The following is a 25,415-nucleotide window of genomic DNA, read 5'->3' on the forward strand; positions in this document are numbered from 1 at the left end:
ATACAAATATCAATACAGCTGCTACTCTGTTTTTCTTGTTCTTGTCTATAAATTATACATAAGCATTACTTTTCAAATGTCAGTGTTTTTATTTTGTGTCTTCTAAAATATATTTAGGATGTTGACAGCAAGCATGACACTTACACATACATTCTTGTACCCACTTTGTGCAAAAAATAATTTATGCAAAATGGCACATTTGCTAAGGCACAATATCCCCTTAAACACTCAGTATCTTTAGCATTAAGTAGTTGCCCCTATCAATGTAACTACTGCCTACTAAGCGTGCTGTTAAATCAGCAGCTCATCAAATAGTCTGATGCTAGGATATAACAAGTTTCTGATGGAGTTGTGTTCCCTCAAAGAGTGAGTGTTTTTCCATCACACTTTTAGTCACCTATTTGACTGAGATCTAAGATCTTAATGCATCAATTAAGTTAATTCTCCTGCCAGTACATAAGAAATTGAAGTAATAAACCACAACCTGTTGTAGTGGTGTTAACATTAGTAGGTACTATACTACCTGACACCATTTTTAAACTTCAACCAAAATGACAAGCACATAGTTCTTGGGTGCGTCTCTATTTTCACCTCTCCTGCCCCCCAACCACTGATGACTCATCCAAAGTGTTGACCTTAATTTCACCCTGCACCACTTTGATTTCCACACAGTAAAACATTGACATGTTGTTCTTTCATTACCTGCTGAATTTAAAATTCATGATGCTTAGTGACATCTGGGTAAATTGCACCTTTTTATAGTTGGTAGATGCCCTGTCAAATGTCAAGTTCCTGCTCCAAACCACGGAGACTCTACAGCTTCTCAAGAAAACAGGTGAGACTTTTTTTTAAACATGACGAAACTATGTATTTTTCCCTAATCTCATTCTCAGAAATGGCTGAACCATTTTTACAAACAAAATTCAGTCCATGGCAGGCAGGCAAACAGCATGAAAAATTTCAGCATGAAGGATTTAAGTTTGTCAAAGTTGCAAGCAGCTGAAAGCAGGGTCTTATAATGGGAAGTATTGGGGAACCTTAACTACAAGCTCCACCCATAATGAACTAGCTTCCTGAATAAAAATGAATGCAGCTGTGGGGCCAGCCTTGAGTCCTTATGCAAGCAAAGCTCCGGTAAAGGTTCCCATAAAGTTACACAGAATAGGGTATTTATGAGAACCAAAATTATAACTTTATCTGAATCATGACTACAGCATTCCCATCTTAAGAATTTGTTCATTTGGGACAAATGTTTGGCTCAGTTCCTTCCTATAACACATTTCCCCCACCCTTAAATATTTTTTGGCATTCGCCAATACTCGTGTATTCCCTGTGATTCTTAAAAATACCCTACCACTGTGTGATTTTACATGTGAGGGCTGCCATGGTAACAGAACACACAATTTACTGTATCCCAGAGTTAATATGTGCATAGACACAGAATCTGCAGACACACAAATTACTGCCTCCCTATAGGCTGCTTCCTCTGGCAGGATTTTGTTGTTGTTGGACACATGCTTTATACGAGAGAGAACGAACAGACTCTTTGCATCTGCTCCTTCCCCCTTGGTGTTGTGAATAATAGGATGTGTAATAGAGAGGTGTCCTTTTACACATGGAGGAAGAAAAGGTTAAGCAATTACCAATACATTTACCCACAAAAATATACTACACTCAAGGGAAGTAAATTCTGAACTAAGCTACAGGAAACAATACATTGTGCATACAGTACTGGAAATGAACAGACTCTATTGCTAACGAACTGGTCCTATCATAATGAACAAAGGTTCTTATCCTAAATAAGGAAAATACCATTTAAAAAAAATAAATGTCTGAGGCAAAATAAGAGCTTTGCAGAATAGCAATGGGATTTCCTGCACTGCAGCTGTATGCTATTACCAGCTACAGTATATCACTCAAGTGCTGCTTTTAAAGGGGGTAACTGTCAGCCTACAGGGATTAAGTTTGAGAATTTGTAATTCATCATCTTTATTTGGAAGTCTAGTAGCTCGCCTCCCAAAATTAAATACTTTCTGTATCACAAGTAGACTTTTCAATTACTTCGAAACATGGACTGCATTTGCTTTAAATAAACAAATGACAAACTCTTGAATTTCTATTAATTTAAATCAACAGTTTAAAATTCAGACAAGCAAATATGTGACACATTTTGAGATGTCTTAATATAATTACACCAACACATTTTCCTGATTGTCAGAGTCTGCAACATTAACACAGTTGCTTAAAATATGATGTGCTTCATTGCCTTTATTCAGGCTGTAAGAAGCGAGTTCCATTAGTCTTTCTGCCTAGATGTTTTACTGTAGATGTCACAGAGCCCAATTGGGCCCATAAGTTGCTGTCCTCTACTCTATTATTTTAGTTGCCCTTTTTGGCACTTTAACCAATTTTGATGTTCTCCAGAATTGGGCCCACAGTTGCAAGCAGCAATAGATTTGCAGCTTGAGTAAAATGGTATTACACACTGCTGTTCTCGGCACTGATTCAAGAACCCTGGCAGAAAAAGAAATCCCAATATTTCAAGAAGAGAATGGAAGAAGAAGTGTAGAAAAACTGAAGAATAACAACAGTGACTAAAAAAAAAACAAAAAAAAACCACCCCCAAAAGTGAACCTAATCCATCTACATATGAAAAGGAAATAATACAAGAGAGGGAAAATGGGAGTCTGCAATTTAAATGATAGCAACTGATGCAATTACTTATTTTTAAATACAGGCTAAATTCAATACCCTAATTGTGCATAGAAAATATATGCACACACAAAATTGGTACTGTGTCTGTATATGGACACCTGCATATGTAGGTACACATTTCCCTATGAATGTACTTGAGCCTGGATGTCCACACATTTGTACACACACAACACTTAATTTTGCAGATGAAAATCAGGTGAAGAATTCTAAAGATCTGGCACATCAGGTTTTGTAGATTAATAAAATTAAATTACCCATATACATTAAAAGAGAAATCTTTTTTGAAGGAGTACACCATTGAGATTATAAAGAAGCTAACATTTTAATTTACTTCATTTCAGGACATCATTTCTCCAATGGCTGCGTGAGTGGAGCAATGGGTAACAAAAAAAAAAAAAAAAAAAAAGCAAAATCAATACCACTATTAAAATACATCCACAAATTTGCTAAAAATGGCATGCTGAGCAATACTCATGCTCAAGATGGCTGCAGATTGCCAAAGGGATGAGGTGAAGCCTAAGCATGTATTTGAGAATAAGTGGAAATAACCAAAGATTTGCACATGTTGGCACGGGCACTAAGAGCAAACAGTGGGATTTTATAGAAGCATCTACGTGATTAAGGAGCAAAAGTCCCCTTGACTTTCAATGGGACTTAGGTATTTTTCAAACATCCCATCCATAATACTCAATTAAGGGATGCACAGGCCTTGTTCTAATCCTCTGTACCCGAAATTCCTTTCAGAATTTCTTTCTGAACTTCACTGAAGCCAGTATTGTGGACGTTCCCATCATTCCATTATTAATAGCTCACAGACTTCTTTTGCCTGTTGTATTTTACTGAAAATATTATTTCGCTTTCTATACTTTCATGTCTATTAGCAGTTTCCTAAAGCTTGTTGGTACCAATTTTATTAATAGACTATTTTTTTTTAAAAAAGGGAAAAAAATGGATTTTATTCCCACTTTTCATTTAATTTCGCAAACACGTGTCCATATTGACTTAGAAAAATGCAACACCTTTGGAAAGTGCAGGCTGTGCTGATGAACTACAACATATGGTAATCAACATTTTCAGGATCAGGTCCATGGAAAGGTTTTAATACCGTGCTCCAGTTCTAAAAAAAAAAAAAAGTGGTGGAATGTACTTCCATCCCAAAAAAAGGAAGTGCCTTCCAGCATTTCCGGTAAGTTTTGTTAATACCGAAGTACTGGAATGCGGTTTCAGCTCCCTACACAAAGTGCCAGAATGGTGCTCTGGTGCATTCCAGCATGACTCAAGCCCTGCTTTAATAGATGTACTTGCTTTAATCGTTTCAGGATTGGGTTCTAAAACTGAAGGCTTGAACTCTAAGCCCCTGAATTAGAACAACCATCCAACATATAGGTCTGCAGCCGGCCATCGTTAGAAGGATAGAAATAAATCTCTATAAAATTTATGAAGTGTTCACCACAATATAGTGCTTAACGTGTATTGACTAAAACAGTAAGCAGTAACAGCATTTAAAAGTCTACTTCCTTCACTTAAAACATGCGAAAGAAATACCTTTCGAGACTGTAATTAGAGTTTCACTTTTATTCTCGAATATATTCCGTAGGAGGGTGCCAGACAATTTGCACAGGATTATGGGAGACATGATGCAAACACTGCCAGATGTAAAATCACTCTAGAAGCAAATGCTGCAGAGAACAAGTAGAGGTGCATGTCAAATCCAGACACCTTGGTCTAATTTGAATTATGTTGACTCTGCCACATTAGTTCAGACAGCGCTCCATGATACAGCCAGCTGTATTGACATTTCCGATTCAACGTGGAACTTCCTCTTTTACAAAATGTATGGGTGGAAATGTGATAATTTTAGCTGAGGTTTTTGTTTTCTTTTTTTTGGCACTTGTAGGTACTGGTCCCCAAGTCTTTTTTCTCTGCTGAATTGGTGCTGCAGAGATCAGCCCACTTCACATTTAGCTCGAGTTAAACCTATATTTAAAAATCAATATCTATTTTCTGAAGACAGTGGCCCAAATCATCAGCTGGAGCTGCGGAATGCACAGGGCAACTCGGGACACCAGGGTGGCAAGATGGGTGTTTGACAGATCAGTCTCCCGGCACTGCCCTTAATTATGCTGGCTGCTAATGGCCCCAAAGGGAGATTAAGACAGCTGGGGATCAGTGAGGTGCAGGAAGTCTTGGGGGTGGACATTTCTTCTGGTCACCCCCTATGCCATGGACAATAGACCTACCCTGAGACAATCTTCCCAGGACCAGTCACATTAGGTTTGGGGCTATCTTGTACCAGCAGCCCTGTACAAAGCACGACAGTGTATCCCAGAAACCAGTCTTTCTGCTGGATTGAAAACATTTGAAAATAGACTAAAACATACACATCTACCCTGGATTTTAATATCTACTGATCTTCACCAAATGCAGTACAGGCAATAGAACTGCTAGCTTCTCCATGTTGCTCCACCAATGCGCCTTAATCCTATCCGGAGATACCTGGTAAATTCCTAGCTCCACTCCTAGCTCCACTGAAGTCAATGGCAAAACCCTTGTTGATTTGAACAGGGACGGGATTTCCTCCACCAGCTATACTGAGAGAGTATTTCAGCCTCTTTGTTGAGACTGCCAACTAGTGTTCCAAATAGCGGCAGTTGTGGTGGTGGTGGTGGTGGTGGTTCATATCTTGTGGACATCTATCCATTAAGAAACAGACAGATGTCACCAAGTTATTTCACAGAGGTATATCAGGCTATATTTTGAAGTCCATGTTCGGAGGTGGAGGAGGCAGTGTTTTTAAATTCGTTCATTCACAAGCTTATTTCTTCTGGTAAATTGGTAATATTCTTGTTGGTTTACTCGGGATTCATTTAATAAATACCATGTTAGCAAATTTGATATTTTAAGGACAACTCTGTAATGATATAAGATATTCAGGTATATGAATATGAATAATATAGTAATACACATATTACTGCACCTTTTATTTCAGCCTTGGAATACTTACTCTCCTTCCATCTCTTTAGAGTGACAAAACTTCATCCCAGCGAGAACATTCTATAACCCGCTCACCAGTAAAACTGAACAACATTTACAGCGGCAAAAACAGGATATAATGCACAGTTAAACTTCATGATGGCTTGGATATCATTCTGTTCAAGGTAGCAAATGACATGTTCAGTACTTTTTATTTCTTTTGTGGTGTTATACATTCCATGGAAATAGAAACTCCCCATCATTTGTGAAGCCTATGCTACATATGTACTGATAACAGAGAACATTTTCATGAAATGGACAAATGAGTTAAAATTAATGTCAAGATCAAAAACTGAAAAAATCTTGTCAAATCTGGAACCAACCCCCATAGCAAAAAAAAAAAAAAAAAAAAAGAACTAGCCAACTCAGTTGTGTGTGTATTGTATGTGTCCATCCAGTTTAAAGAAAATGCCATAAAACAGGTTTCGTTTACAGACAAAATGTGCAGGTTACATTTCTAACCAATGTTTCAGGGAAGGCCTTTTCAACTTGTCCTTGTGGGAAATCAAACCACAATTTAAGTGGTGACATTTCAGAAAGCACAAAAGCCTCACAGGATAAAATTATCTCACTATGAAAGGGATAAATAAGCTATTTACTATAATAAATACTAGTTATGTCCAGCCATTCAGATTTTACTCTTTAATGTGTGCAATTTTATTCTGCAATCTAAAATGTGGCAACAGCTACTGAGATTATAATGAATGCTGGTTAGGCTAAACAAGTAATGAAGTAATCGTAGGAAATATACGAGACACCTTAGAAGTGACTGAGGCCTATGAAAAGGATAAAAACAGTTCTGTTTTGGGGTTGTTTTTTGTTTGTTTTAGTTTTAGTTACATTTTCTAGTGCAAACACAACAAGAATCCTAAATGAATGAGTAACGAATAAATCATTGTGAATACAACTGGTTGAAATTTTTCTGACTGAGCAGTTCCCCCCATCAGAAAATGCTGATTTGACAAAATCAAAATGTTCCCCAGAAATGTATCAGCATGTCAAAGTTTCTGATGAAAAACTGTGAAAATGAAATGTTTTAATAAAGTCAAAGTTAAATGTGACTTTGGATTTTCCAAAACAAAATTTCAGAATTCCTGTTATGTAGGAAATTTCCAATTTTCATTTTGGATTCAGAATGGAGAGGAAAAAAAAATCAGAGTTTCAGAATCCCCTGTTGAATGCAAATCTTGGGTTCCAGCCAGCTCTAATGCCATCCTTTTCAAAGGGCCTAATCCAATGCCCACCAATGACAATAGGAACCTTACACTGCCTTCAATGGATCAGGCTCTGAGTTAAAGGAAGAATTAGTGCTCTAATTTTACAAATGGGGGAGGGGAGGGGACGACAGTGAGGTTAACTGAGGTCAGTGGCAAAGCCAGAAAGAGAGCTCAGATCTGATTTCTAACCCTGTGCCGAAGCCAGACGACCATGCCTTAAAACTATGTACATCCTGCCCTGAACTCCACCATCTCCCCCATTCCCTCAGTGGTCAACTACTAGTTGCCTATTTAGTCATTTTTCAACCTCTCCTGTAAATTCTAGCACCCTCTCTAATTTCAATTCCTGTGGAAAACTCTAACCCTTTTCCTTTGAACATCCACAAGCAAAGAAATCCACAAGTCTCTGATCTACTACACTCTTTAGGTACTACAAGAACTTCCAAAAAGTTAGTTTTGCATAGCACAATATTGGATATGCTGCAAAACCTACAAAAAAATTGAAATGTTTAACCTTACTACTAAACTAATTTTTCTTATTTTAATAGGTTTACATTAAACTCCTAAAATTCTGCAAAATATTTTTGTGATGTAGGAGTTTCAAAAGAATGGAAACCCAGTTTATCAGGAACACTAGCACATTCTTGCTTATAGTGATTATTGAAGCTTAGCAAACAATTCTACAATGAGTCTGGTTTTGATTTTGTAAAACAAAACACCCTTTTAATTCTGAGTAGTCTTGAAATAAGGAATTCACATTTTTGCACATCTCAAATCTATATGATGGATCACTGTGTATAGGAGCTTATGGACACACACACACACACACACACACTTGCTGCTCTAACACTTGTAGGAAGACGTGATAGAATTTGCACTAACCAAACATTTTCGTTTAATAAATGGATTTTGCCAGTGAAAGGTGTTACCACCAGCACACAAAGGAATCAGAATCTTCCAGCTGTCTGTGCATCCCAAGTACAGATCTGTCCACATGCCAGTGAAGGCCAAGTTGAGGCCCCACCCAAAATCTGATCCTCTATATCTTCTTAACAAGTAATATTATAAGTGAAATATTTTCAATTGCAAAAATGTGAATTATGTTTCTCTGCTGTGACCAAACTTGCCAGCGCTAAGAATCAGCAGTAATACCTCAAATTCTCATATATTCATTGTGCTTTTCCAGAAGAACATCATAGGACACATGCAAAATCTAAAATAATAAACTCGCATACAATATTTTGATTCTCCACTCTGTTATGCTGGTGTAATAACTATACGACTCCAAAGACTTCAGCAAAGTTACACCAGTTTAAGACTGATTTCACATTTAAAATAATCACTTGATTATCTGTTCTGTTCATTCCCTCTGGGGCACCTGGAATTGGCATCCGGTCGGAAGACAGGATACTGGGCTAGATGGACCTTTGGTCTGACCCAGTAGGGCCATTCTTATGTTCTTAAATCTATGGTATATACAGTATAAAGTTGCAATGACTGCAAGTGTATGATGCATACACCTATATTCGTGTGGGATTGAAAACTGCACTGAAAGCAACTGATTGGACTGAAATCCGACCCCCCAACCTGGTATTTTACCCCCATTATCTTAACACCTGTCTTGAACATGCATAGACAAATAAGTGAAATCTTCACATATACCTGAACTTTAACAGCTCTCAGGTTTGCATCATTCACAAACAGAATGTTTCCAAAACCATTAGAGCACTCTGTTATCCTATCAGTTATTGGAATCATTGATGCCTTTAATGATTCTAGCATAATCACTGTAATTATTGCATTAAATCTAAATGTATAAGAAGTGAGAATAGTATCTATACCAGAATTCTTTTGTAGTATTGCCTGAATTTAAATTAAGCTAATGGCATTTTTTTTTTGCATAACACATTTTTTTGCACTTTGATAAACCCACTTTGTAGCACATAAAGCTCAGCAATAACTCAGTTATGCCACTCAGCTACAAAACTCGTGAGAGTGAAAACAAGAACAAAGCATCTTTGTGTAAAACATAGGACGCCCACAGATATATAAACAGAGTAAATTGACGAAAGTACCGTCTGAATGTAGGGCTTTAATTTATTCATTAACAATTTATTCCAATTGTGAGTTACTAAGTATTGTTTCCTAGTCAATAACAAACATTACTGATATGATTTTTAAATTGTATCTAATAATGAAAACTGGGCTAATGATCTTTGCACCTGTATGCTATAACTGGATTTTAAAAAATTAAATGAAAAGCAGTTAATATTTCTTGGTGTAGGAAGGAAAGAACATATTCACTTTTCCATAAAGAAAAATGAACACACATGTTGGCATGACAGTGGATTTCAGTCAATTTTTGCAATAATTAAGTAAGTATCTATGGGTGTCTACTTTTTGTCTGTCTCTGAAGTGGTTCTGTGGTGAGCACATGAAATTTATAATGGATGTCCTTCACATAACTAATATTCATTATTTTATTTTTTGTCCCTAAAGCGGTAAAAATAGTGCAAAGTGCTATTTTTCATCCACTCACATGCATCTTCAAGCTGTCCTGTACACCCACTACTTTTCAGCCATAAAATAGCTTTTTTTTTAAATAAAAAAAGTAGGCATAAAAATAATGTGCATGAGGTAATAGCCCACTATTAACATTACCAGTGGTAAAAAAGAATGCTCATGACATTACAGTTACCATAGTAACAGTGCTCTTAAGTAGAAAAGAAACCAGAAGTGTAAAATTTTTAAATTCTCAGAACATAAATGGTGGCCGCTGAACTGAACGGAGTTTTCCTGTTCACATTTCTTTCAGGTTGCTACGGCTAATTGCATGGAGGGCTCTGAATTAATCTGGACTCTATCAACAGGGAACCAATGGAGAGCAGAGCACCAGAGTGATATCTCATACTTGTTGGAGCAAGTTCAGGGCATACGGCATCATTCCTAGGACATGTGCTTTGCAAGTTCACCTAAATAGGTCTCATTAGTATAAATATACTCATTTTACAAAACTCTCTCACAGGGTTGTCGAGAGGTTAAAGTCATTAGTTATTTCCTAAAAGAATACATAACACCGAGAAAATATTGCACCTCCACAACAGAAGTACTGATTAGCAGTACTATTAAAATAAGTAGCATGTTGGGCAAAATAATCTTTTGTTGGCAGCTCTGTTCACCCTATAAAAATTTCATTATGAACTTTCTTTTCCTTGATTAATACAGCCCAGAAGGACTTTGCTTCAAATATTATTTGTAATTATTCATGGATTGTAAATGCAATCACAAATAAAGATGAGAGGAAAGCAGGCTTACTGTTTAATAAATTGGATGAAAACACTGAACTTTAAATGTGTATAAAGAAGCAAATATGATCACCAATTAGTTTAAATCCCCAGTCAAACAATTAGGTTGTGTCAGATGTGGGATTTTCTTTTGGTTAATAATAAATGTTGTTTATATAGCACATATCTGCTAATGGCATTCAGGATATTTCCCCAAAGCAAAAAGACACATGGCATTAAAATACAGGTGCAGAACCAGGTCCCTAATCCTTCAGTGAACTCTCTGCACAGGCAGTCTCCAGGCCCACTAGGATTCGCATTGAAGGCCACATGGCTTTGTGAGGGTGTACCTCGGTGGAGTTCATTGTAGAATTGGGGCCTAGGAGTCGTACAACCATAGAAATAGGTACAACAGATTAGGGTGACCAGATGTCCTGATTTTATAGGGACAGTCCCAATATTTGGGGCTTTTTTTGGTATGGGCTTCTATTACCCTCCCACCCCCATCCCGATTTTTTACACTTGCTATCTGGTCACCCTACAACAGATATAACCCACTGCAGTACCATCAGGAATTTTTTTAAAGGCAAAGCTGAATACATGGCTCTTCTCATAGACCTGGGACAGAAACAGAGGTATGACAAGTGTTATTCTGTCTGTATATCTTTAAAAGCAAACTCCCTGTACCTACTATGTTTAAAGGGCAAGGTGCTGGATAAGGCACCAGATAAGAAAGGTAGTTAGAACCCATCTATCAATGTGTGAACAGCCAACCAGCGCAGAACACAAAGAAGAGGGTACACCGAATTCTGAAGACCTTCAACCACAGCATTACTGCCCTATTCTGCAGGGATCAGATCAACCTTTCTAGAAAACCCAGTGTGCAATAGAGTGGCACAACAATTGTCCACCTTAAGTGTTCCAAACCTTCTACTATGATTACCATAACAGGGTGAAGAGGAATAATCACAACCTGGTGACATTCTGTAGGGAGCAGAAAACATCCCTGACCCTGGCTGACACCTGAGCAAAGGATAATTCCAAGCAAAGCATCCCTATTAACCAGATCAAGCACCTACCTTATCAAAAATTTGGAGAACTATTATTCATTGCATCATTACTGAGTCCAACACTTATACCTTTAGACACTAGCAACTGTTGTCCTTTGACCTCTAGTGACAAAGCTGGCTGCTATTCTCTTTTATCTTTCCTTTGCATATTATGTTCTTCCGCAATAAAGCATTTTCACTATTGTACTGAGCAGGCATTACAGACAATATTTCAAATGGGCACTTTGTTATGGGTCAGATTCTAAGAGGAGCTGTACCCCAGAACTCCCAATGCAGCTAACACCTTTCAGGATTTAACCCCATACGGATAGTGTCATACTTAATTCTGCTTGCTGCTTTCTCCACCTTCTAAAGAGATTATATAGAGAAGTGCTAGGGAAAAGTAACACAGTTACGGTCTCAGATACCAAGGTGACAGACCCTATGTTAGCCTCTTGCCAACTCAATACACCAGGTGACAAACAAATCCACCGAAACCCTAAAACAAAACAAAGGGCCTGATTCTTCTGGCACTTTGACCTGTTTTACACTGGTGTAACTCAATTCTCTTCAGTGGACTTACTCCTGATTTACATGGGTTTATGCCAGAGCAGAATCAGGCCCCAAAAATTAATATTAGGCTGAGTAAGATGGGGAACAGAACTATTTCACAGGCAAATCGCTCCACAGCCATCTTGCATAAACAATGCATAACAGAACCTGGAAAATTCTGTTGAGCTTATCTTTAACCACTGAGCATCACTCTTTCTTTACATTTAAATTCACGCCTTCAAGTCATTTTTCATTCCCAAAAGCAACAGGTCTTAACAGATCTAGCATGAAGCCTATTGTTTAAAACTGGCACTAACAGCTCTTCCTCCTTCTCTAACAGTGGGAGATTTTTCCAGGTATGTAGGAGGCAGGCTGTTTGGAGCCATTATAATGCTTGTTCCCTGCATGATCTCCTTCATTAAATAATCTTTTAATGCAACATTAATAGTAATTGCAAGATTACAGTTCAAAATATTTGATAACATCACACAATGCAGTTGAAAAGCTTCTGATCTCTTCTCTAAAGCTGGCAACGGGGGGCCAGCCTACTGTTCAGTGCCACCAGTACACAGAACTGAAAGCAACGCAATCCATTTGTTATTCCTATTGAGCCACGAGAGGTGTAATGTATAGAGGGCTGTCTGCAAATCAGTGGCTCTGGGTTGGGGTAGGGGGAGTTCTAGGACAGCCATGTCCACGTGTAAGTCTTCATTGATTCACTAAATGGAGGTGTACCAAGCATGCATTATAGGGGAAGGTATTTGCATAATCGTCTCTCTCAGTTGTAACCTGTTTCTTGTTTAGACAGTCATGGATATTGTAGGAAATTAACTTTATCCAAGGCTTACCTAGGCTGAGCCATGCTCTCTCCCACGCACTTTGTTGATATACAGGGAAAATTGATGGCCATGGATTGTCAAGTTCTTTACAACATACACTAGGATTGGGAGAATTTGCAGGCCTACCTTTGGGAAACCACCAACAAAAAGATGCTCAAGGTCCCAAATCTACATTTTATAGATTACTGAAATACTCCAGAACAGTGATTGTGTTGTCTCTACACATTTGAATGAAGGGAACCCAACCAAATATTTGACATCTTTTCAGTCTAGGAGAAAACTGGGACTTACCCTTTTGGAGATTTGCCACAGTTGCTGTGCCTTTCCAGTATTAGGTCATTTTCTTCCCGACTCCGATCCTCTCCTTCCCATTCATTTGTCTCATATACACCGTCATTGTTTGGCCACTTCTGCTTTTTCTGACCAGCAAACTTCCAAAAGAGAGGAGAGTAAATCTTAAACCAGTGCTCTTCTTGACTGACAAGATGTCATATATATATTTGGATGCATTCCCTTAGTTCAAATTCTTTCCTACCACCCTCCTCTCCCCTAGTTTCCCACTATGAAGCTCATCAGTGTTCTACTGAAATTAATTGGTCACCCATTGTTACGGGCTACAGGATGATATTTTTTTTCCTTTTGTCATCCCTACCTCTCACCACAGAGAAGTTTTCAATGTGATCATGAGGCTGAATCATTTAATATTTGTTTTTAAAAGTGTTCCCCTTTTCCTTCTTATCTGCAGAGCGACTCTGGACCTCAGTTCAAAGAAGTTTCCTTTAAAAAGCCCCTGGATTTCTCCCAGTGCTTCTTTGCAGCTTATTTGCTCCTTCCATTGTCAGCAGTAGAGCTAGGCTGATATTGCAAAAATCTTTGGGAGAAGAGTCACTCAAATCTTTAATTAATTTGTATGGGTCATGCTCAAGCCTCTGTTATCTTTCATGAACTTGAGTGGTACTGACACAAATGTCTGCAGAAATTCGCTTGTGTAATGCTCTAGAAGTGCTTGCATATTCATCTGGTCAGCAAACACAAATGTGACTTTGTTGACCACTCCCAGCTAACCAATATGGCTCCAACAACGAGTACAAGTAGTTGTGGTCAATCCATACATTTAAAAATTTTCCCACTAAAGCATTGCCGAATGCTTTCAAACAAAGCCATTCCAGGCTATCCTCATGGGTTCGTGGACGTGCCATGAATCTAGACTCTCTTTCTGTTGATTGATTACACTATTTGCTGTAAAATAATGACTCAACGCTCGTCTCTCGGCCACTCTTAAGCTGAAGGAATCAGATAAACACTGCACCAAGAAAAAGCTGGAATGGACGTGCCTAAGAGACAAATATAGAAGCAAGTCATACTTTTCACACAGGCACAGCTCATTCAGAAGAGTTCTCGGAAAGGGCTTGCAGCAGCTCAGAACACAGCTGTGTTCTGGGTGTGGGGGGGGGCGGGGGCGGGGAAGAGCTTGATAGCCAACTTCTGGCATATCTGAGCATAGGTGCTGAATTGTGTAAGTGTATTAGATGCGGAGGTGCAGAGATCAGAGTGTAAATTTTGACCTTGATAACCAGTGAAAACCTACTCCTCATTCATAGATATCAGAGCCCCTGCATAACTTGGCACAGTTCTGCATAACTAGCACCGCTGCTCAAAAGAGGCTCGAGTCAGGAAAAGCCAAGGTGTTCCAGGTCAGGCTATGGCTGTGTGCTGACAGTTGTGTGTAGGAACTTCTCCCAGTGCCTGCTTGCACTATGCTACATTCTAGCCAATGCCGTTAGCCGCCCATTTTTATGGCAGGTAAGTTCACTCAAGTTTTGAAATGAAATAGAACAGTTTCATGGCCTCCCTGTGCAACAGATTCCATGCAGCTCAGTCTCTCTCAGGACAAAGCTTAACACAACCCACTAGTCTGTTTCTATTATTATTATAATTATATTTTTTAATAAAAGATTGCTGAACTTAGCTTCTGTATTCTGTTTCCCAGATGTACTGCCACAAGTACACATGAAGATAGATATGGGCCCAATTTTCAAAGATATGGGACTTCACAGGGTGGCCAGTCTCTGCCTTTCCATGCTCATATTGGCGCTTAGACACATAAAAAAGTTATCTAAATAGCCATTTGGGCACCAAAACATGGGATGTGATGACCAGTTAAGGCCCCTGTGGGTGAAAACTGAACACACCAAAGTGTGAAAACTGGGCCCATATCGGTCTTCAATATAATGAGGTGGCCTTTTGAGAATAGACTGGTACTGTAGTATAAACACCACACTGTGACAAAAGTGCTCAACTTGTGGCACTGAATGATTGAAATAGACTGCATTTTATATGGAAGGCAGCCAGTCCAGTGATTGAAAGCAATAAATGAGGGACTTAGACAATCAGCTCCATATAGTCACATCAGAAAGGCAGTTTACAGAACTTGTCTCAAAGCCAGAGGTTCTGCAATATCTATAGAATCACAGGGATTTATTGGAACACTGCAGGTACCAACTCCAGCACACACAGGGACTTCCTATGAAACCCCCCAGAACAGACACAACATAACATGCAGGAGAACAACTTAACACTAAGCTAAAATTACAGCGCCATCTGCTGTTAGAGATGCAGTCTGCACTGATTACAATTCCTTTGAAATGCAAAGAGTTAAAATGCCCAACTAGGCAGCTGACCATGGCTCCCTTTTGTTTCATAGGGACTAATGCGGACACATTAGCACCAACCTGGAGGTGGATCTCATTGACCCCTGAACCACATAATTGGGGTGGAATTGGGGTGGTTTGGAGGCATCGCTCAGATACTAGGTGTAACAAAGGAGTTAATGTGGTGGAAACTATCCAGGTGGCAGTGAAAAGAAAACAAAGGATATATGTGACAAGGTCAAGGCTGGACTCATTGGCAGAGTGGAGGGGTTGGGAAGAATGTGGTGTGAGACAAGACCATAGGTCATTATATTTGATACTTTAAAAAAAACCATCCATTTTATGCACGATAATAGAAACAGTAGCATTGCCTAAAGCAGAACCAATTCTGATATTGGATCAGTGCAGACAGAACCTTGCACCCAGGTGGAGTCCCCATGAAGTAAATGAATCTGGCCATAGGTATTGTATTGAAGCTTAGAGGAATTAAGAATGGAGTACATTATATGGAGGGAACAGCATTTATGATGAACTTGCTGAAATGAGTACAAATATAAATGCAATCAGTACTGTTACCAACAACATTACTTCATTACACTTGCAATTTGTAGTTAGTAGATATTGTTAGTTTTATATACCATCCACAAATAGCACATAGAGCGTTTTGAAAATGTATCCAGAATCTTCTAATAAAATAAATTACAAATGAACAACAAGATCAATCTTTGAAGGAAATGTCTTAAAAAAAAAAAGAATCAAAGAAATCAAGCTACCCATATCCCAGGGAACTCATAACAACTGTGTTTTCTGCAGGATGCATTAGTCAAAAATTCAGAAAAGTCTAAAATATTTTATAATTTATATGGAATATACATACCGCTGAGTATGAGGAATTCTTTCTGCATGAAAAGCCAGCAAGTGGCACCTCATTAAACAGGACCTAGACTTAATCTAACTTGGAACAGATAAAAAAAAGAAAGGATTCATATGAAGCTACCCTGCCTGGGGGTTTAATCTCAAAGCTTTTGAGTATAATGAATGAATGAAGTAGGGCAAGTGATTAACAACAAAGAAGCGATCATATAATAAAAACAGAAATTGTATTGAATTTAGAGCAACGTTTTCATTGTTTATGGACAGGATCCTGCTGGGATTTTTTATTATTTTAACTCTTAAAGAATAAATAGGTAAAATGTACTACAGTGTATGTTTTGCAGGTTTTAAACGGACAGATATGGGGAAAGGCTTCAAGGGGAATACATAAGAATGCCTAAAAAAAATGTTCTGGTATCAATATTTGTATCATTATAAAAATAAAATTCAATCTGAAGCATCATTACTATTTTTTAAAATGTTAGGCTTAATGATACACGTATGGAATAAGCCCCATAACAATTATGATGCTTTATATGATCAGAGTGTCTTGCAGCTGGTTTGCCCATCAGACAAAACGGCATGAGGCTCAGCTAACACAATACACCGTGGCTTGAAAGATTGGAGTCTGGAACTCAAACTGAGTCTCTACTCTCTGGTTGGCAGGGGCTGTATCAGAGATTGAAAACCAGCCTCTCAGGGTACATCTACACTGCAATAAAACACCCACAGCTGGGCGGCTTCAGCTAGTTGGGACTTGGGCTGTGGGAGTATAAAACTAAACTACAGCACAGATGTCTGGGCTCAGGCAGGAGACCAGGCTCTGGGGCTCTTCCACCTTGAGCAGTCCCAAGCCCAGACATCTACTGTGCAATTTTATAGCTCTCAGCCCAAGCCTGAGACAGCTGACCTGGGCCAGCTGCAGGTATTTCACTGAAGTGTAGACATCCCCTCTTTTTCTAGCAAGCTCTCTGGTTGAACCAGGGGACAACAAATACTGATGGACTCTGGAGATTTGTCTAAACTGGTGTTTCTTCTGCAGTTGTAACTCAGGTTAATTAATTGCCAATTAATTCAAGTCAGCTCATGACTAGAGGCTAGGACTAAACACTCCACAAATGATTGTGGTTTGCACTTATATTAAATTATACAAAAATCCTGGAACAAATGTTGGAGGAATGTCTAGATTAGCATTGACGAATGTATTAGCTATTCTTTTAAGGTTCTTATTGCCCACTATGCCGTTGTGCTCATCTCCATACTAAATCATTATTTTGCAATGAAGTTAAATGTGGACCAGAAATTCTAGTTTAGACAAACCCTGATGGAAGCAGCATCTAGATGATGGTCCAGATAACACAGAACTAAGGGAACATCTCCAAGGCAGAGCTAACTCAGATGATTGGAACATGTATCTGAGCACATGGGTTAGCTTAGCCCCATTGTGAGCAGCCACACTGGAGAGTCATACCCGTCTTACTGTGTCCTGACTAGTGTTGCACTCACCCCTCACTAGGACATCTGGGGACATATCTCATGGTTCTTTGCACTGTAGTAAGCCGGACCACTCTTTCCCAATGAATCATGGGAGAACTTGCCTGCCCTCCTGGGCACATGGGGGAAACTGTGGGAAGGTGCTGGAAGATTATCAGTAGTTTAGCCCGTTTCTTCACTGCAGAGTGGGTAGGTTACCAGTTGTAGTGAAAGCTTCACTAGGGGTTTAGCCTACAGCCCCAGATGAGCCAGCCAGCCAGGGTTGAAATAACTACCAAACTCAGGTGAGATGGGTTTGTACGTGTGAATGGGAGGGCCAGTGAGTAAGAGCCCAAATTAACTGCAGTAAGAGAGACAAAAATCTTGTGCAACATGGTGGTTGGCTGAGCAGACCACCAAATAGATATGGGTATGTCTACAGAGCAAAGGAAGATGTGATTGCAGCACAGGGATCTATAAAACAAAGTAGGGACCTGGGCTTTTTGTCAACTATACGTGTGATGGATGTGTGGTCACAGGCAGGTCAATATTTATGTTGCTTTGCTAGTGTGAGCTTGGGCAAGTCTTCACTTCTCTGTGCCTTAGTTTACCCATAGCTAAAATGCTTGCAGTAAGAGCTAGTGGAGCCACTAATCAAAGCCTAGAAAAAGAAATATACATATATATCACCTCTCATGGCATTTGGTTTTAGCCCAAGATGCCCCCTTGCATTTGGCTGCTTCCACTGTTCATTCCCTCAGCCTTAATCTTCTTCCTAGGATTCCATGCCTCTGAATCAGTCTGGCGTAGGTCTTAGCTTCCTCTGCCAGTGGACGGCCTATCAGGATGAAGTCTAAGGAGCCGCACTGTATGCAATGAGTCAGCAGAAATTAACCTGCTGCTCTCCGCCGGGTTCTAACACCTGCTAGCAGGGTGAGGCAACAGGAGAATCCTCTTTACCTGCAACAGTTCTAACACTTACCACAAAGGGGGCGGGGTGAAGCCTGTGCCGGATGTTTATGAAGTGTTTTGAGTTCTGAGGAATGGATAACTAGAAATGATGAGTAAAGTGTTGATACATATGTTATTAATGACATTCCGATTTCCATCTCAGTATTGGGTCTGAACCAACACTCAGCACCTCCCAAACTCTGAGAAAGTTCAGCTCCAAAATGTGGATCTCAAGCTATTTTCATGAAGAGTAACAATTGCCACATCCAAGAGCAACAGTACTCCGTGCTCTGTAGCCTCTGTTCTTAAAGGGCTTCCAATATTGTGGGTGCTATTTTTTCCCACCTTCTATTAAATGTGGAAATGAAATGGAGGACAGAGGGGGAGATTTTCAATGGCAGTGACATGAGGAAGAAGGCAATTCTTAATGATGTTCAAGGTGCCTAATTCCCTTAGGCTCTTTTAACAAATCCCAGCCTCAATTATCTGCAACTGCACCTATTTAGGTAGCAAACTCTCTGGCCTGTAGGCCGTGTTCCAGGTGCAGATAACAGCATCCGTACCTTGGGAATCTGGGCATACTTTACACACAGGCTCCAGTTTCTTATAAAGTGAGAAAACTTAATTGTTCTTCCTTGGCTACCACTTCCTCCAAGAGTACATGGTGGGCATGGAAATTCTCTAAGCCCCAAAACCGGAAACAGGTACCTAGTGAATTGCCTGTGCTATCTTGTGTGCCATAAGGGAAAAGGCCTCTGTCAAAGGAGTGGAGGGCAGAAAATTTGACAGCCAACTAGTGTAGGTGCCATTCCTTTCCCTGACTAGATGAAGATCCCAGAGCAAGCGATGCTTTAGGGTCCAGCAGCTATCAAACAAGTTGGACATAGCAACCTGTTAAGGCCGTTTAATGAGATACAACTGTATTGTTTGCAGTGGCATTTTTCCTGCAGCTTTCACAAAAGATCTAATGAATTCTCAGTGTGTTAGAAGTTTGTCTAACAGAGGGGAAGCAAACACCAACTGCTTGAAACTTGAGATCCCCAGGGGTAGGTCACAGAAGAAAAAAGAAAATCCTGATTTTTCTCAATGCTTGTGATCAGCTCATAGCTTTCCTTTTCCATGCACGGAGACATTTCTGGATAAAGAAGCAGAGGATAAAGGCAGTAATTGATGGTACAATGCCAACAAACCTCAGCAGATGTGATCCCTCGTAATGAAGCATGTGGGCCTAATTTGGCATTACTTGCTACCAGGAGGATCTTCTGCGGGGTATCTTACTAAATCTATGTTTGGTTGGCACCTGTGCCTTATTGAAACTGGCATAGCACCTTGTGAATGGGCATAGTGCCACTAACAGATGGGGATGAGAGCAGATATGATGCCTGAGATCTGGTATTTCATGTGCAGCAAACTTTAAGTGGGGTCTCTGCCAGGAACAACAAAACTAGTGGTGCACACCTACATAATTCTCAGGCCTAGGTTAACTTTGAAAGTCTAAACTAGCCTCTGTAGCTATTTGCTGTGAGATGAGGGTTTGAATGAACCAGGATGCAAGATCTGTGTGGGGAAAAGTGAGCAAAACCAGCATGAGGCTCCTTGCTAAAGCAATTCCCAGAAGGATGTACTACAGACCTCAGTTAAGAGAGATTTGCAGCTAAGCTACCTTTTCAGTCAGCTACATTTGTTACAGAAGCCACGATCCACAGCTGGAAACAAATAAAGTACTTTTAACAACAGTATTGTAACTTATGGATCAGTTAATATAAATCAGTGTCATGCCATAAACTTCAAAGGAGTGATGACAATTTACACCAGCTGAGGATTTGGCCCAAGAGTTAGATATCCTGATACCTTCCAGTGTTCCATCAAAAACACCCAGCAATTTTCTTAAGTGTGTTTATATTTAGAAAACACACAGAGCCAAATTCTGCCCTGACCTCATGCAACCCCATATAAGTCTTAAAAAATGTTTAAAATGTATCCGATGCTCCTGTTTTATATTGTTATAAAATCTCTCCAGTAACCTTTGTTAGCACATTGATGTTTGTATGCAGCTGGGCATTCTAAAGATTCCCCTCCCCCACACCTTTGCCCCTCCAGATTCCTACACTCAGAAAACTTCCTTTAGATTCAAGGACCACAAAAACCAGAGATTCTGAAGCCAGATTCAGATAAACATCTGAGCTTCTTTAATATTCAGGAATGAACTGAACAGTTCACACCTGAACATCCCCAGACTTCTAGGGCATTGTGATCCAGTGATTCTCTACTGCAAAAAACTGTCCTCAGAAAAACAAACAACTGCAGAATTTGGAGATTCTCTATTTCATGATGTTATAACTATTTCAGATCAATCTAAGCCACAACATTATTTCCTCTTAAATGGCTCCCCCATTGCCAAACAATATATACTTCAAGAACAGTGCATGTCAGCTGTAGTCAATGTTTGGCTATGGCAGAAAGCATGCTGGGTAAGGAGCACTGATGGAAATAATACTACCACCACCACCTAGGTCTTACATAGTGTTTTTCATCCACAGATATATGGAGTTACCCAAGATGAGAATCTAGTCCAAATGTAACCGAAGGGATAGTGCTAAATCTTGCTCATTTCACTCATGGAAGAGTTCATAGTAATTTTAATATGATTACTTGTGTGAGTAAGAGAAGCTGGATGGAGCATATAATTATCAAATTTTAAAAAGGAATACTCATGAGTAAGCAAAGGACATCCCCGGATTGAAAGGCCCAAGCTTTTAGAGGACATACTGTAGTGTGGATAAGGAAAGTATTCATGAAAGAGATTTCTAATAAAACATTGTAATTTGTGCAACTTGTGAGTGTTGCACATATATTTGTGTAACTTTGTACTCAAATGTGGCGATGGTGATTTCACAATATTCATAGAGTTAAGGATGAAAACACTATTAACTTCTTTGCTCTAAACCTAACAGATTAATTTATTCTATCTGGCATTAATAAAAAGTACCATCATTAGCAAACAGAGGTCAGTAAAATTACAGAATGAAAAACATGCAGGACAATAAGAAAGTGTGCAAGAAAAGGATTATCTCTATTAGCATGTACAAATGGCTCATCATAATATTATTCTAACAAATTTAATCTACAGGCTACCAAAATTGTAGCCATATTATATTCAGCATTAAAGCAAAATAGTTCTTAAGGATGATAACGCAGAACAAAAATTAGCTTGTTACAAACTTGGATCATCATTACAGGTACTAAATTTAAAATGTGACTGATCACCCCTACATATTTTAAGGTAGTTTTAAAGTTCCAAGTAGTATCACAACAAGCACTGTTGTCTCATTGCTTCCTTGTGCTCCCTCATTGGTCTGTCTGTATCCAGCTGTGGCCTCTTGTCTTATAAGTAGATTGTAAACTCCTAGGGGCAGGGAACCATCTTTTTGTTCTGCATTTGTACAGTAAACTAGCACCATGGGGTCATGGTCTATGACCAGGTTTCCTAGGTGCCACCAAAATTCGAACAATCAACAATAACCACATTCACCCTGAATACAGGGGAGGGCCAGGAGACTGTCTCAGAAACAAGGAACACCCAGTGTCACCACTGAGCAGTGTTGCTTCCCAACGTAGGTCTGTAATTAAACAGCAACAGCTCAGCCATAAAAATGTGGAAATCTCAAAGGTAAGCCCATTATTATTATGCAATGTACTTTGTACATTGCTCTGAGACCTCCTCCATGAGTGTACATGTTGTATCCTTGTATTCTATTGCCTAACAGTAGATTTATTTGTATTTAACCATGTCACACACATGAAATGAAACAGAATGAACAGAGCACTCAGGGACTCAAGAATTACCACTCGGGCACAAGTTTTCTAACTTGTATTCTGCAACAACATTTTAAACTGTTTCATACAAAAACTTCTCTGATTTGATAATGTCCCCAGCATCCTATCAGTGTTACTTTTATCAAGGGAAGACTGTGTGTGGAGTGGCTGGCAAAACAGCGCTAAAGTCAATGCTCGTTTAAATGATAAGCTGAATGAGTGATCATTCAAGCAAAACAAAGGATAAAAAATGAGCCGGATTTTTCTGTATGGCTGCAGTAATAAAAAGCTAGCTGCTATTTTTCCCTCTCTTTAGCTCAGATGTGTTTATTTTCCCCACACACAAGTGGGTTTTTTGTATACTAATATTTACTATCCAAACAGTCCTCCAAAGGAATATGGTTTATCACTCAAAAAATGTGTGATGGAGTTTCATACTTGTAAAGAATAAAACACAATAAAAACAATGGAGCATGTAAAACACACAATGTACTAGCAATTTATAAGCAGCGCTATATATAACTGTGCCAAGAGAGGTTGTGGGATTTTGAACACAGACCTCTATTTATTAGGGTACTAGAGTTAAACAGAATGATGAGTGTCTGAAATGAGCACATTTCAGTTAGTAACACAGTGTTTTAAATACCCTTTCAAAAGGGGTGGGGGGGGGGAATCACTGAATCACATTCACTACTGGCACAATGTCCTTGCTCTGCAATGTCTGGTAGAAACAGGGACCTGGATGAAAGCGCATGGGGCTTAGTCTCAATCTGGATATAGCAAACGTGATGCTGTTTGGCAGAGGGAAATACTTTGAAAAATTGGCAAGATCGAGGACTGCTCCCTCACTCAGTTGAGAGTGTGTACCAACCTACGGCCAAAGTGGCTTGTTATCTTACTGTTCCCTACTCCTGGATTCCATGTAGACAAAAAGGACCAGAAACAGTCTCTCACCACCAGCTAGCCAATAGACTGTGTCCTTTCCTTTCAGTGTGGACCTCTCTACAGTTTACCTCATCTTCAATACCTCCAATGTAGACTCTTGCTACTTATTGGCTACCCATGGAACCCACCTAACAGCTTCAGCTAGAGCACAACATGGCTACTCCCTTTCATAGTAGGACAACTTGATGAGCACATACTACACCTCTGTTTCATAGCCCCCAAACTCTGATGGCCAACAAAACATAGTTTTACAGGAAATAAAGAGGAGGAAGCAGGAACATGGTAAAAGGAAACAGCTGTTCGGAATCTGATCCCGTTTTTGCAAATGCAGTTTCGCAGTACCCACTTTGTTCTACTAATCACATGCGTTTTTCACAGTCAGCCCAAGCACAAATGATGCAGTATATTTTTAACAACGTTGCGGTCAGAATGTGCATTGGGCTATATAACATTATGGATACTCCATAAAAGAAATGTGTTAGGAGAGGTGTGCATGCCTTAAATAATTTCTGACCTACATAGCAATTGCTTTTATTATGGTAACAACATCTATTACCAAGGAGAAAGAGTCAAGTAGGATGTGAAACCCAAGGAATACCTCTTAGGAACCTTACTCTTAAAGAGAAACTTTTGAAACGTTGAGCGAGAACAAAGAAGATGAGAAAGAATAGGAGTAAGGTGAAGAGCAATATTTCTTTGACTAGGTAAGAGCTAATTATACATTTTCCATGACCCCTGCTGGAAAGAGTAATATGGAATAATGCAAGTAACCTCAATTTTTTCATGCAGTGTTTTAATAGACAGCTCCCTCTTTGAAATATACAGATATCTTAAAAGCCTGGAAGGATTCAAATAAGAATAAACTCTTGTCCCATGACAATTACGGAGGAATGATAAAGAGGGACAAAACCAGATTAGCTACAAATTTTCAATCTCATTGTTTCCTAAAAAAAATAAAAATAAAAAAAATGTTATAATGAACACACTCCATACAAGCTGTGCAGAGCAGGTCTCTCTTCCAAAGATGCAGAGCAGTAGTAAATATCAAGCCTGGACTCAAGGACATCTGCTGTGGCATTGTTATCAAATGCCATCATTTTTTGTCACAGATCTATAATAGTCTCAACTTTTTCAAAAAATATTAGTTTGTCTGCGGCATCTCAAAGCTGGCACACAACGACTGACAGATGCTTTAGTTTTACCTCATCTTCAACTTACATGGCTTCTCATTACACTAGCTACAGCTCGGCAAATTATTCTTCTGCTTTGGAAAGTGGACAAAACGCCATCTGTCTCTGCATGGTTATCAAAACTAATACTGTAATGTGGAAAAACTATGATCTGAAATGGTACCTGGCAACTAGACAGCGAGATCAGTTATCCCGTTAGAGTATTCACAGATATACAATTTTCAAGCTACCATATACTAGCTATTGTATTGTGTGTATATCCTAAGTAATAGCTAGTCTCTGACCTTCGTATGTGTGTGTTTCTGATGCCACTGACACATATTAATTATAGACTAGAATGAAAAACAAGGTGGTTTCTCAACAGCAGAGACTCCAAGGTCACTACGAGTCAAGAGTAGGTGGAGTTTTTTGTGTGTGTGTGTGTGTGTGTGTGTGTGTGTGATTAAAGGAAGATGGTTGCGTAAAAGGAGCTGAAAAGGGAAGGGAAAGAACATGAGTTTCTTCTTTGTGGTTCAAAATGTAAACCTGCTGGTCCAACGGGAACAAAATCTTTCATTTAGGGAGTTTCCCCCCACGTCTTCCGAAAAGAGAAAGAAACAACAATAACATTATGATATAAATAGAAAAGTGGTAACAAAAAGGACAAGCCAATCCTGCCCTTAAACTGCCGGGCATGGCGATTTGCCTCAGAGTCTCTTCCCCACTGTCAAATAACAGAGTTTGTTCTGACTGCCAGTGAGCAGATTGTAAGAGACCTGCTTTTACTCTTAACCCAACATACATACAGATACACAACAGACAGAACCCATTTTCTGCATTGCATTCAG

The 25,415-nt window shown here is 39.2% G+C and overlaps 1 protein-coding gene and 1 long non-coding RNA gene across 2 annotated transcripts in view; one reads left to right on the top strand and one right to left on the bottom strand.

The window, feature by feature from the left end:
- Window positions 1–25,415, bottom strand: part of AFF2 (AF4/FMR2 family member 2) — a 488,228-nt gene that overhangs the window by 449,651 nt on the left and 13,162 nt on the right. Inside the window, exon 2 of the mRNA XM_039488230.1 lies at window positions 12,981–13,120. Within this exon, the coding sequence (XP_039344164.1) occupies window positions 12,981–13,120 (140 nt within the window). The remainder of the gene's footprint in view (window positions 1–12,980; window positions 13,121–25,415) is intronic.
- LOC120371864 lies at window positions 761–9,897 on the top strand. The gene is made up of 3 exons (XR_005584622.1): window positions 761–835; window positions 5,739–5,873; window positions 9,781–9,897. It is a non-coding gene; the product is annotated as an uncharacterized LOC120371864 (long non-coding RNA).

This window comes from Mauremys reevesii, linkage group 9 (genome assembly GCF_016161935.1).
Source record: "Mauremys reevesii isolate NIE-2019 linkage group 9, ASM1616193v1, whole genome shotgun sequence".
Lineage (NCBI taxonomy): Eukaryota > Metazoa > Chordata > Testudines > Geoemydidae > Mauremys > Mauremys reevesii.